A 12,917-nucleotide genomic window follows, 5' to 3' on the forward strand; every position below is an offset into this window, starting at 1 on the left:
ACATTGTCACTCGTTTTACTTTTCAGTTGACAGAAATGACAGAATCTTTAATAAATAGCAGTATGTTGAGCACAGAAATACATGAAATGGCTCAAATAGAATTTTACTCATTTGAACTAGGATTTTAAGGACTGAGTCCCTGGAAGAGGAGAGAATTTACAATGATATTTGATGCCAGTAACTGTAGAAATAGTTTTCTATAAGCAAGAAATGCAATATACTTTTAAAAGATTTAGTAGATTTTATCTACTAAAAAGAAATAAAATGTATCCCTATGACACCATAAAATGAAAAAATGGAAAAACTATATGAACATATTAGGAATTCAATTCTTTATCTACCGTATTTATTAATTGATGCAATTTTTCCTTTTCTAAATTGAGTCACTGAGTTTAGTAGAATCAAAAAAAAATATATTCTCACAAAAAGGAAAAAATATCACACTACCCTAATCTATGGCCAATACAAAAGTAGTAAAGCAATCTGACCTCATAAATAACCTGCTGGTCATTCCCAACATTCCTTTCCTTAATCTGCAAATTGAGGAGCAAGCCTCAGTGCTGGAGATAAAAAGCAACAAAGAATTTTTATTCCCCTCTTAATGCATAGTTTTTGCAAAGAATGTAGTATGTGAAATCATTTGTAATTTTAAAAATTCTGTGAATTTCTAGAACTGAAACACCCTTAGAGGAAACGAATTAGTGTCAAAAATGAGAGCGACTCCTCCCTTATGTGACTTCAAACAAAGCCTTGTGTGTTATATTTTTCAAGTATCATATTAATTAAAAAATTTACCAACCTATCACCAGGTCCTGCTCGGTACCTTGCACCTGGGATCAGGACTGGGTCATCATCACTGTCATCTGTATCCTGGAGAGTAGAGTCCCTGACTGATGTTTCCTCATGAACTGAAGGCCCAATGGCTGTTTGTGGCTCAGGATTAGTGATATTTTGATTGCTGGCACTCTCAGTGCTAGGTTGATCTGAAGTTTCTGGTTCCTTGCCTTTTTCAGACAAAGTGGATTCTTCAGGAGCCCCACAAGATATGTCAAGATTGATGTCATTCCTTTCTCCTGAGCTGGAATCCAATGGCTCAGACGTGAATTTATCTGATTGTGCTGTCAGAAAATACAGTAGTAATAACTGGTCATGCGGGCAACATTATTTAACCTGACTTCAAAGCTTGCATAGACTTTGAAAATTGATGCATTTTCTAGTATGAAGTCTAATTTCCCTTTAAGGAGACGAAAATTCCACAAAACGTCTATTTGGAAATGGCCTCTGACTCCAGAAAGACTAACTTTAATAGATTATGTTTTTTTATTTTCTCATACGAAGCAATTATCTAAAGAGATCAAGACAACTGACCTTTAGGGTGCTGACCTGTGTTCTCTATAGATGTAGCTTCCTGATAGTTTGTCACATTCTGAGAAAATTCTTCAGGAGCTTCTGTAAATAAATAAGATTACCATCAAATCCAAAATTTCTTAGAAAAACAAACATCAACTTAATACTTCAGCTTTCCTATAGATAGGTTCTTAATCCTTTCTGGATTTCTACACCCCTTTGATACTCAGACAAAATCTACTTTTCCTGACCCTCAGCCATTACAATGCAAATATTTTATGCTCACAAAATTGTATAAATGCTATCAGGGAATAGATGCACAATTCTGCCCACTACCTCCTTCTGTATGGGAAGAATCTCTGCTTTAGATTATTACCCACGTTGACTTTAATGATCTTTCTTTTCTTCTAACATTTCCAAAATCTAAACCTTAAACTGAGTATCTTTCTGCCTCTTTATGACGCAGTTGGTACTATCCAAACTACCATACACAAATGATAAAGAGGATCCTACCATAAATTCTGTTTTGGCCATTGAAAATACTTATTTCTGGGATTTACCTGTAAGACCCATGAAGGATCAAACTCTTTTGCTCTTAATTGGGCATGTGTTTACCAGAACGTTGTCTTACACATATTTAATTCTTGTAAATCTCTGTTAATCTAAGACACCTATTTAATAAGAAATATAATTCATTTGTTCCTTCATTTATCAAGCATTTAATGAACATGAGCTGTGTTTCAGGCTCTATGCTGGGCACCAAATTTCATAAAATATGCTAGGAAAGGGTTTTGAAAAATTCCTTAAAATAGTAGTTCATCAGAATGGTGAACTGTGCTGTGTGCATACAATGAAATATTGAGCAACTGTGAGAAGGAGTGAAGCTGTGGGCTACACAAGGGGAATGGATCCTGTAGACAGCATTTTGAGTGAACTACACCAGAAACAAAGGCAAACACTACAATACCTCACCAATACGGACTAACTACAATGTGTAAACTCATAACTGAATCTTAGAGCACAGCTTATCAGGGGAATGCTTATTGTAATGGTCCCTAGATTGTAAGCTCTTACACCAGTCACATCTATTCCTGAACTGTATTGGCTATCTCCAGATTCTGAGATGCTGATCTCTTTGTGTATAACCTGATAAATTCCTGGAACTTTGGGTATCTGTGTGACACCTGAAACTCAGAGCTAGAGCTCAGCAGATATGAATGTCAGTATTAGTGCATACAGCAACTGTTAAAAATTCTGAAAAACAGTCCAGACTTCAATTAGAGATATGAATGAAGCAGATCTGGTTTGGACTTGGGCAAACTGGGCCAAAAGGCAAAGGACAGTACTGACTGTGTTTTAAAATTTCAACTTCCATGTGAGACCAAGGGAAGAGAGGTTTATTGGGGCAGGATCTATATTTCCTAAACAATTTAACTTGTACCATTTGTTCAAATACCATAATTACATGGAACTTTGAATAGCAAGTGGGATCTGGTAGGTTTGCACAGGTTAATGTGAAATAGCGACATATCCCAAAGTAATTTGGGCAGAGAATAAAAAAATATATATGCAGGGCCTCCCTGAGGAGCTGGGGGAAAATGGGGAAGTGCTGGACTTCCTCACCTGGATTGTTGAGGATGTTCTCACAAACACTGAGGACCGGTGGTTTAGTAGGCCAAGCCCTCTATCTTGGGACTTGCCCTTATGAAGCTCATTACTGCAAAGGTGAGGCTAAACCTGCTTGTAGTTAATGCCTGAGAATCTCCCCTTGAGTACCTCTTTGTTGCGCAGATGTGGCCCTCTCTCTCCAGCTAAGCCAATTCAGCAGGTGAACTCACTGCCCTCCCACCTATGTGGGATCTGACTCTGGGGGTGTAAATCTCCCTGGCAACACAAGATATGACTCCTGAGGAGGAATCTGGACCTGACATCATGGGATTGAGAACATCTTCACCAAAAGGGGGATGCGAAATGAAACAGAAGTTTCAGTGTCTGAGAGATTCCAAATGGAGTTGAGAGGTCACTCTGGTGGACAGTCTTATGCACTATATAGATAACTCTTTTTAGGTTTTAAAGAATTGGAATAGCTAGCAGTAAATACCTGAAATTATCACACTGCAACCCAGTAGCCTTGACTCTTGAAGACGACTGTATAGCAATGCAGCTTACAAGAGGTGACAGTGTGATTGTGAAAGCCTTGTGGATCACACTCCCTTTATCCAGTGTATGGATGGATGAGTAGAAAAATGGGGACAAAACTAAATGAAAAATAGTGTGTATGTGGGGGGTGATTTGGGTGTTCTTTCTTACTTTTATTTTTTATTCTTATTTTTACTTTTTCTGGTGTAAGGAAAATGTTCAAAAAATAGACTGGGGTGATGAGTGCACAACTATATGATGGTATTGTGAACAGCTGATTGTACACCACAAATGACTGTATGATATATGAATATATTTCAATAAAACTGAATTAAAAAAATAATTCATGTATGAGATAGAATTCACTTACTTCCTATTTAGATTTTATTACTGCCCCCACCCCCCCAAAACACAAACCACCTATATTCTTTGAAAGACCCAGCACTGACATTCTGGATTTTACTGACAAATATAAAAATGGCAAAATCAGTTCAAACTAAAACTCTCAGACATTTACAGTATGATCTCCACTTATCCTAACCACTGTGTCCACAGAGAGAAACTGTGCTTTACTATGACTCCCCATCTTAATAGCTTAAGGTCCTACCCTTTTGCATCTATCAATAGCAATACCTGGACTACAGAGTAAAAGTGATTTGTTAAAAACAAGAAACAAAATGCTGAATTGCAGGGAACTGAAAAAAAAAGGTGAACATTCAGAGATGGAGTTTTGTCAAAAGCACACACACAAAAAAAGCTTGATGTGTTTGCAGACAGTCGCTGCAGTTTCCTGCTTCAGCAGTACTTGAATGGAACCTGGTGACATCCTCAGCAAGCCAGCTGGCTGCTCTAAGCCAGCCATCAGCTACTTCCTCACAGCACCCTCGATAGCAAGAAGGCTCCACCTCTCCTCAGCAGCCCACCAAGACAACACTTTCCCCTTGCAGGGGTCCAGAATACAACCAGGACTTGGAGGCCCCATCAACCATCAGATCAACCTGGAGCTCGATGCCTCTTTAGTCTACCTGTTGACGTCTTACTACTTTGCCCATGATGATATGGCCTTGAAGAACTTTGCCAAATATTTCCTTCGCCAGTCTGAGGAGGAAAGGGAACATGCCAGAAAACTTACGAAGCTGTAGAACCAATGAAGTGGCTGAATCTTCCTTCAGGATATCAAGAAACCAGAGCGTGAGGACTCGGAGAGTGGTCTGAATGCAATGCAGTGTGCAATACACTTGGAAAAAAGGGTGACTCTCACTACAGGAACTGCACTAACTAGTCACTAACAAAACGACCTACAATTATGTGACTTCATTGAGCCTCATTACTTGAATGAGCAGGTGAAATCTATCAAATTGAGTGACTACCTAAGCACCTTGCACAAGATGGGGGTCCCAGAGTCTGGCTTGTCAGAGTACCTCTTTGACAAGTACATCCTAGGAAACAGTGATGATGAGCGCTAAACCATACACTGGCTTCACCATAGCCACAGGGTAACTTCTATGGTTACCATGGCAGTGCATGCGTTGTTGGGTTTACCTTTTCTGTAAGTTCTATCAGCATCCACCAAGTACTTTCATTTGTACCATTCCTTCAGATAAAGTAATTTGGTACTCTCCTCCCTGGATACCCCTCCCCCACCCCACTCCCAATAAAAAAGCAAAAATAGCACCTCACTTGTTCCACTGTCTCCTTTTGGTGGTTGCACTGAACTTTGTGGGACCAAGGATTCCTCCTGACACTCAGATTTGCAATGGCTCCCATTTCCTCTAGAACTTGAGGCTGTGCTGCTCCTATCATCAAAACAAGATAAGTGGCTCACCAAAAAATTAATAAATATTAACTTGCAGGATAATTTTTATATTTTACAACTAGAGAAATCAGAAAACAAATAAAATTTAGGATTTTAAAAATATTTATAAAACATTTTAAAAATCAAGATGACTATTCTAACACACTTTAAAAAAAGACTGATAAATTCAAAAGGATTGTTTCTTCATTACTTTGATATTTCTATTATCAGATATTTCCATGTCTCTCTGTTGAATTTTAACTTAATTACATTGTATCCTTCATGTCCTCAATACAGATGGTTCACCATATCCACATCATTAATGGTTTTGCAGACTTTGATCATATGTCCTTGTTAACTTTGTGATTCCAGGCTATTTTTAAATCAATACTTGAAGAGAAGCCTGGCCATTTCTTTGGTCTTTTGAACTGTCCTCTGTGGACCACTTCCAGCTCTGGTTTGTCATTCAAATAGGGCAGGTGATTGGGCAATGGTGTTCTAGAACAGTTATGATTTGTTTTAGTTCTAATAGCTGCCTGATGATGACCACAATTCTGCTGGCATTTTTGGCTACAGCAGAATACTAGGCCAATTTAAATAAATAATTTTCAACAAGTATTTTGTGACAAATCATGGTATGTGTTTAAGGAGGGGACTGAGTAAGAAAGACGGTAAAGGCAAAATGTTTAACAATCTGACTATGAATAAAATTAAATTCAAAAGAATGTAACAAAATTGCTTGAATTTAGAATAAATGTGAATAAGAAACTTAAAAGAGTTAAACTTTTAATAAGTTAATTACAGACAAATAGCAGTGACAGTAATAACTGCAAATGATCATAGACATTTTGCTAAGATTTCATAAAAACCCTTTTAGGCTAATTGCAGAAGTCAATTTTATTATTTTAAGTGCACATATTTATACTATGATATGATTTTTAATAAAATACATATCTACATATGTACATATGCAAAGAAAAATGTCAGGAAGGATATGCATCTGTACTGTCACCTCAGTAGGATTATTAAAGGTGTTTTTAAAAAAAAAACATACGTTTCTCCATTTCCTGAAATTTTTTGCAATGAATATGTATTTCTTTTTAAACAGGAAGAAATATTTAGCTACCTTTGTAAAGTAAAGCTAATGCAATATGTAAATATTTTTGTTTTCTATAGAGAATACGATGATGTAGGTAAGGATAAAATGCTCAGTGTGTAAAAGTTGAAATAATTCAGATATTATAGTACTGATGAAGGAATAGAGGTTATTATTGAAAAAGACACAGTAACCAAGTAAACTTAAGAATTTAGCATATGTTAATACGGCATTTTAAATCACAGAGAAATGAATACAATGTTCAACAAATGGTACTGAGACAAAGGAACAGTCATGTGGAAAAAAGAATGCTATAGCTCTTCATCACACTTTATGGCAACATAAAAACTAGATGGATTAAATATCTAATTTAGGTGTAAAGTGGATTAAATATCTAATTTAGGTATAAAATCACAGAAGTATAAGGGGAAATTAAAAAGAAAACTTGTTTCTTAATCCTGAGAAGGGCAAGGCTTTTCTAAGCATGAGACCACAGGCAGAAATAATAAAGCAAAATTACCATAAATAAAGTGGAAGGTTAAAACAAAACTAGGAAAAATATATGCAATGAAGGACAGACAAATGGTATTTTTCTCACTTAATTACAAACAGCTCTTATAAAGCAATAAGAAAACAATAAACCCCACAGTAGGAAACTAGGCAAAGGACTTGAAAGGTAATTTACAAATCATAATTGTAGCTAACAATTATTTAGATCCTATCATGTGTCAATTAATGTGCTAAGTGCTATGTTCTTTCTTCTTCATGATCTCATAAAAGCCTCAAAACTATTACTGAAGTAGACTCTATTAAATATGACCATTTTATAAATAGGCAAACTGGGATTTAGAGAGGTTCAATAGCTTGTTAAGTCAGTAAATGCAAAGGCTGGCATTTGAACCTGGCCTAACCGATGTAAGAATCCAAGCTCTTAGTCATTATGCTCTATTGCTTCACCATCATCAAAGAAACTAAAATAAAAGCAGGACACCACACTGGCAGAGATGAAAAAGACTGCACACTTTTTTGAACATTCTGATTTATTTGGCAATGAGTATCAAATATTCCCATAACCAGAAGATGGTAATTACTAATTACATTTTTGACAAAGAAATAATAAGTGACAGAGAAATGAAAGAATAAAATTCATCTGTCAGTTTTTAGAGTAGTTAAAATAGTATTCAAAAGACGAGTAGAACTAATGATTTTTTTCTGAAAATTTTCAGATGGGATTCTTTATAGAAAATCAGCCCCTTCTGTACAGCAATACGAGAATAGAAAAGACATAAAACAAAAAGTATTACAACTTTCTGACTATAAAAATGGCCAGAGAAATCATGTTTTTAAAATGTTAAGGTCAAACAGTCAAGCTCATAAACAAATCTTATTGGTTGCATCTTCAAGCATATATCCAGAATCCAATCACCTCTTACCACCTCCATTTCTCCCAACCTGGTCCAAGCCACCATCACCTCTCTTACTGCCACAGCCTTTTAACTGGTCTCTCGACTTCTAGCATTACCTGCCTATGGCTTGTTCTCAACACAGAAGCCAGAGGTATCTGTTAAAACAGAAACCTGATTATGTTCCTCCTTCGTTTAAAACTATCCCATGGCTTCCCATTTCTCTGAGTGAGAGTCAAAGATTTTACAAGAGTTAACAACTCCTCCTCACTTATCTGGCTGACATTATCTGCTACTACTCTCTCCTTTGGTTGCTCTATTCTAGCTACACTGGTCTAAAGATCCTTAAACATGACGTTTGCATTAGCTTTTCCCTGCCTTGAATGCTCTTCTCTGAGATATATGCATGGCTCACTCCTTCTCATCCTTCAGGTTTTTGCCCAAATGTCATCCTCTCAATGACATCTACCCCTTCCATAGATCTCCCAATAACCCTTAACCTGACCTATTTTCTTTCATAGCACTTAGCACCTTCTAACATACTAAACAGTTCACTTACTTATTAAATCTGTCTCCTCCTCCAAGAACGCAAGCTCCACTAAAGCAGGGATTTTTAAAATCTATTTTGCTCACTGACATATGCCCAATGTCTAAAATAATCCCTGGAGCATTAGAAGGCATTCAGAGATATTTGCAAATCCTACCTAATCAAAGATTTTAATATAAAATTCATACACACATAAACAGAAATGGAAACCGGGGAATTGGAATAAAATACACTTTCGGATTTTGTCTCAATCCAAAAGTCACAAGACAGTATGAAAGAATATAAGAAGCTCACTTCAATTGATGGGAAAAAAAAACCCTTCAGATTCAACTAGATTAATGAAAAATAAATATAAGCAAAAATATCATGAGCCCCTATACAATCATTAAATAAATACAAAGAAAACTTTCAATTTCAGTAATTAAATAAAAATTAAAATAAAATTATTTTAAAATCAAATATGCACATTAAAAATAAATGAATATATCAAACAATGGCCTGGAGAGAGTAGAACACATATTTTCATATGCTGCTGGGAGAAATATAACGAGAGAAAACACTTCTGAAAAGACTTGGGCAAAATCTTATGGCCTAACTCTTTTTCATTTATGGATATACATGTTAAAGAAATAAACTCAAAGATAAGAAAAAAGCTTTATAAACAACACCATCATTATAGACTTATTTGGTAAAAAAAGGTAAACAAATTTATTGCTCAATTAAAGAAATAAAAGGAAATGGTTAAGTAAATTATGCTACACCTGCTTGAATATTATAAAGCTAGTAATACAATATTTATGAAAACTAAGTAATGATGTGGAATATTTATTATAAAGTTAAGTCAAACAAATGCAGGAATAGAGAATATATAATTAAAATCATGTTTTAAAAATCAAAACAAAAATTATACATATACTTACACATAGGAACAAGAGGAGAAAATCACTAACATGTTAAGATTTTTAATTTTTAAATTAAATAATCAATAGGTGATTATTTTCATTTCCTGCATTTGTATCACAGGAAATGTTCCAGGACCAGTAACATCAGCATCACCTGGGAATTTATTAGAAATGCAAATTCTCAGATCCCACTACAAACCTGCTAAATTAAAAATTCTAAGAGTGGCAGAGTAACCTATTTTAATAAGTTCTTCATTTCAAGTAATTCTTAAGCACATTAAAGTCTGAGAACCAATGCATTTGTAAAGAACAAAACATCAAACTGGTGAAATGCTAAAAATGAATATCTAATAAAATTCTAAAAAAAGGGCTAAGAACATCTTTACAAAAACATTAACTTACCATTCATCTGTAAAGTTCAGTTTTATTGTGCTTGTAGTTGTTCCTTCTGTGCTGTAGTGCAAACTTAAAACTGGTTCACCTGTTCCTGGTTTGGGGCTCTGCTTTTCATTACTGTTATCTGAAAAATGTGTTTAAAACATTTGAAAAAGTCTCTGAAACCAGTAAAAAAGATGACATTTCCTAAACTTTATAAAACTTAGATTGCCCTTGTTAGAATAATTTTTCACATCTGTTGTGGTTTTCACTTAAAGTACAAAGACAAATGTTTTAGACCACTCTTTATATTTCAAAGAAGCATCGCATCACATTCTAGCTTTGTGAACACGACTCCCTTTTGATTCGGATGGGAATCACACACATTTGAGAACAATATTTAGTCTTCACAAAACAAATGAATACTAACATGCAATGATATACATTATAAATAAGTACTGTTTTTAATGGAATGCTCATAATTGTACTCTTCAGTTGCTACAGCATCAAGAATAACATTGGCTTCTTCAGAAACAGGAGCAACATGCAAGGGTTCCAAAAGAACTTGCTTAGCAAAAATACTGCTAAAATTAAATGCTACCAAACATTTCTTATTCTTTCAAATTCATAGACTTTTAATCCAGGGAGAGATTATTATAGTTTCTATTTTACTGGGAGACGGGGAGGGCAAGAGAACTTGTGCTTTGTTATTTTCTAAAAGTCTGTTATATGATCATAAATTTTGGTATATTTCAGCATCTACTTCTGACTAATCTTGCAAGGAATTTATTTTCTTAATTATAGAGACAGCAATTTCATCTTGAGTTAATAGAGGATGTTCAATATGCAAAATCTTTGGAAAATGGTAAATAAAATCAAGAAATCCTATAGAAATTGAGTTTCAATATTAATAATTTTGTTCAAACACAAAATTAAATAGGGCTTTCAAATTTCCCTTTTATGATGAACAACAACTTGGTGAAACATTAAAATACACAGGTAATACAAACATAAAACATTTCTGCGAGGCTGCTTGTAGAAGGAAATCTCTTTGATACAACTGTTTTCTGGCAAACTACCACCAATTCAAGAATTGATGAAAGAGCATTACAAATAAGCTCCCTTCCTTAAAAAAATAAAAACAAAAACAATAACAATAAAACCAAAATTACTCAGCCTTTTTAGATACTAGGTCCATTTTATATTGCACTGAAGGACATATATAGTTTATTTTTTCCTCTTTAAGACGTTAAAGCATTTTAAAAGAGACTCTCATAGAACCCCTGTTCTAGCTTTGATCCATTGAAGAGGACAATTAACAAGACCTCAAATACAGAACTGCAGTAGAAAGGAAAAACGATTCCCCAGGAGTTGAAGAATCTAGCTAATAAACTCAGAAGTAACAAGTCTTATGTCTTTACTTCTAACTTTTAAGAAATTCTGTCTGATAAAATTGTTATTTGAAAATATAAGCCTGAATTATAAAGCTGACATTATAAACAGTAAAATGGCTTTGCTTGTGTATCATTTTTGTTATATGTCCTTGTTATACACAGTTACTGGAAATAAATTAAAAATCCATTGTAACTTTCAAAAATAAGTATTACACTCAGTATTTTGGAGGAAGTATTTTACTAAATGCATTTTGATAAAATAACTGAATTAACAGACCTTTATACATGAAACTACCAAGAATGGGACTCTTAAAACATCTTTCCTACATCTTTGAAAAATTTGCTGTTTGCTACTCATTATCCACACATTGTTTTCCCTTATTCTTTGGTTTATTTTGCTGAAAGTTCTGTACCACTGCTGCCAAAACCACTGTAATCTTTCGGTTTCTGGAACTGATGGGAACAGAGAGTTAAGAGATTACAGATGATCAAGGAAACTGAGAGAGAGAATTGAGGACAGTTCTTTATTTATTGCAAAATTTTATAAAATGCTTTGCCATTTACTTCTCTTTTAAAGTAAAGAAGGAATAGAGAACAAAAGGAGGTGTGCAAGAATTGCAGTACTAAATATCTTACATCCGCTTTTACAGAAGTGTAAGTTGCAAGAAGTTTTGTGGAATTTAAATACTGTATTAAAACTTCCCATTCCAGGAAAATTAAAGAGAAAGTTATAGATATTTATAAGCTATGACTACAGGAATATAGTAAATAAAGAGCTGTTAAGAAACAAGAAAGGTATAGAAAATATTTTATTTAAATTTATTCAACCCTCCCCCCAAAACACAAGAAGCTTCCTAAGATGATTGATGTAATTACAACATTCTTCCTAAGATATCTATTGCAAAATTCTTAGTCTTTCAGGAATATAATGTACATTTTGTAAATCATATAAAACATGGACTATTCATTTAATCTATAAAATGTTTGCTATAGTTTGCAGAATTTAAGTTAATGAGCTCACTAGCCTTTGCAAAACTGACTCATCCAGATACGGTAGGTACACAAATTTCAGACCCCCGTGTCTAGTCATCTCCTTGTAGACTGCACATAAATTAACAGTGCCTCTGGCAGAAACACTACACAATGGAGAACCTGGTTTCTTCAAGTTAGGTATTAATGGGAGTATATATCCCAAGGAAAGAATTTATTTCCTAGGCTCGCTCCCTTCTCCTTTTCCTAGTTTAATCCTCCTCTGCTTAATCATATACCATCTACCAGGTAATTTTTTCAAAATGTAGATCCATGGCCTACCTGTGAATGCACTGACTATTTGGTTGCGATAAATGCATATTTTAAGCTACAAATGTATAAGAAAAATCTACTTTAAAGACTTAAAAATTAAATTTGTTTTATGCTTACTGTATTTGAAAAATATTTGTAACCATTCTAATTTTCCCTAACTTGTTCTATTTGTTAAATTGGCAAACAAATTTTTTGTAAACTGTATTACTCAAAGCCTTACTTATGTAATGCAGATATATATATATATATTACTTAAATATTTTGCTTAAGAAGTAGAGATTTCTATTTAAGAGCCTTAAAATCGAGAACTTTACCTAAACTCACAAATGACTTTATATAGAAACCACCATCATAACTGCTATTTACTGAACATTACTATGTATTCGGATGGGTATTTGTGTATTCTTGTTTTATAAACTTTTGGGGTAGGCATTATCATATCCATTTTACAGATGATGAAACTGATGATGATGAGCAAGGTCTTCTTCTCTAGTTACCTAGGCCTCCTTACATCTATTAAGTTCCTAATTACAAGACTGGCTTTGAAGTAAATCAAATACAAACAAAGAAAACAAGAATGCTTAAATAAGTTACTGTTTTAGTTAAGAAATATCAAC

At 34.3% G+C, this 12,917-nt stretch overlaps 1 protein-coding gene across 6 annotated transcripts in view; it reads right to left on the reverse strand.

The window, feature by feature from the left end:
* Window positions 1-12,917, reverse strand: part of DCAF6 (DDB1 and CUL4 associated factor 6) — a 201,023-nt gene that overhangs the window by 36,190 nt on the left and 151,916 nt on the right. For 4 of the 6 annotated variants that reach the window (XR_005215172.1, XM_037825415.1, XM_037825413.1 and 1 more), the window contains 4 exons: window positions 9,632-9,749; window positions 5,167-5,282; window positions 1,369-1,449; window positions 800-1,118 (listed from right to left, as the gene is read on the reverse strand). Coding sequence is in view for 5 of the 6 variants with exons in the window: in XM_037825415.1 (XP_037681343.1) it covers window positions 800-1,118; window positions 1,369-1,449; window positions 5,167-5,282; window positions 9,632-9,749 (634 nt within the window). In the remaining variant the exon portion in view is untranslated. The remainder of the gene's footprint in view (window positions 1-799; window positions 1,119-1,368; window positions 1,450-5,166; window positions 5,283-9,631; window positions 9,750-12,917) is intronic. The other 2 variants (XM_037825416.1, XM_037825414.1) reach the window with 1 other exon arrangement.

Source organism: Choloepus didactylus, chromosome 2, assembly GCF_015220235.1.
Source record: "Choloepus didactylus isolate mChoDid1 chromosome 2, mChoDid1.pri, whole genome shotgun sequence".
Taxonomy (NCBI): Eukaryota; Metazoa; Chordata; class Mammalia; order Pilosa; family Megalonychidae; genus Choloepus; species Choloepus didactylus.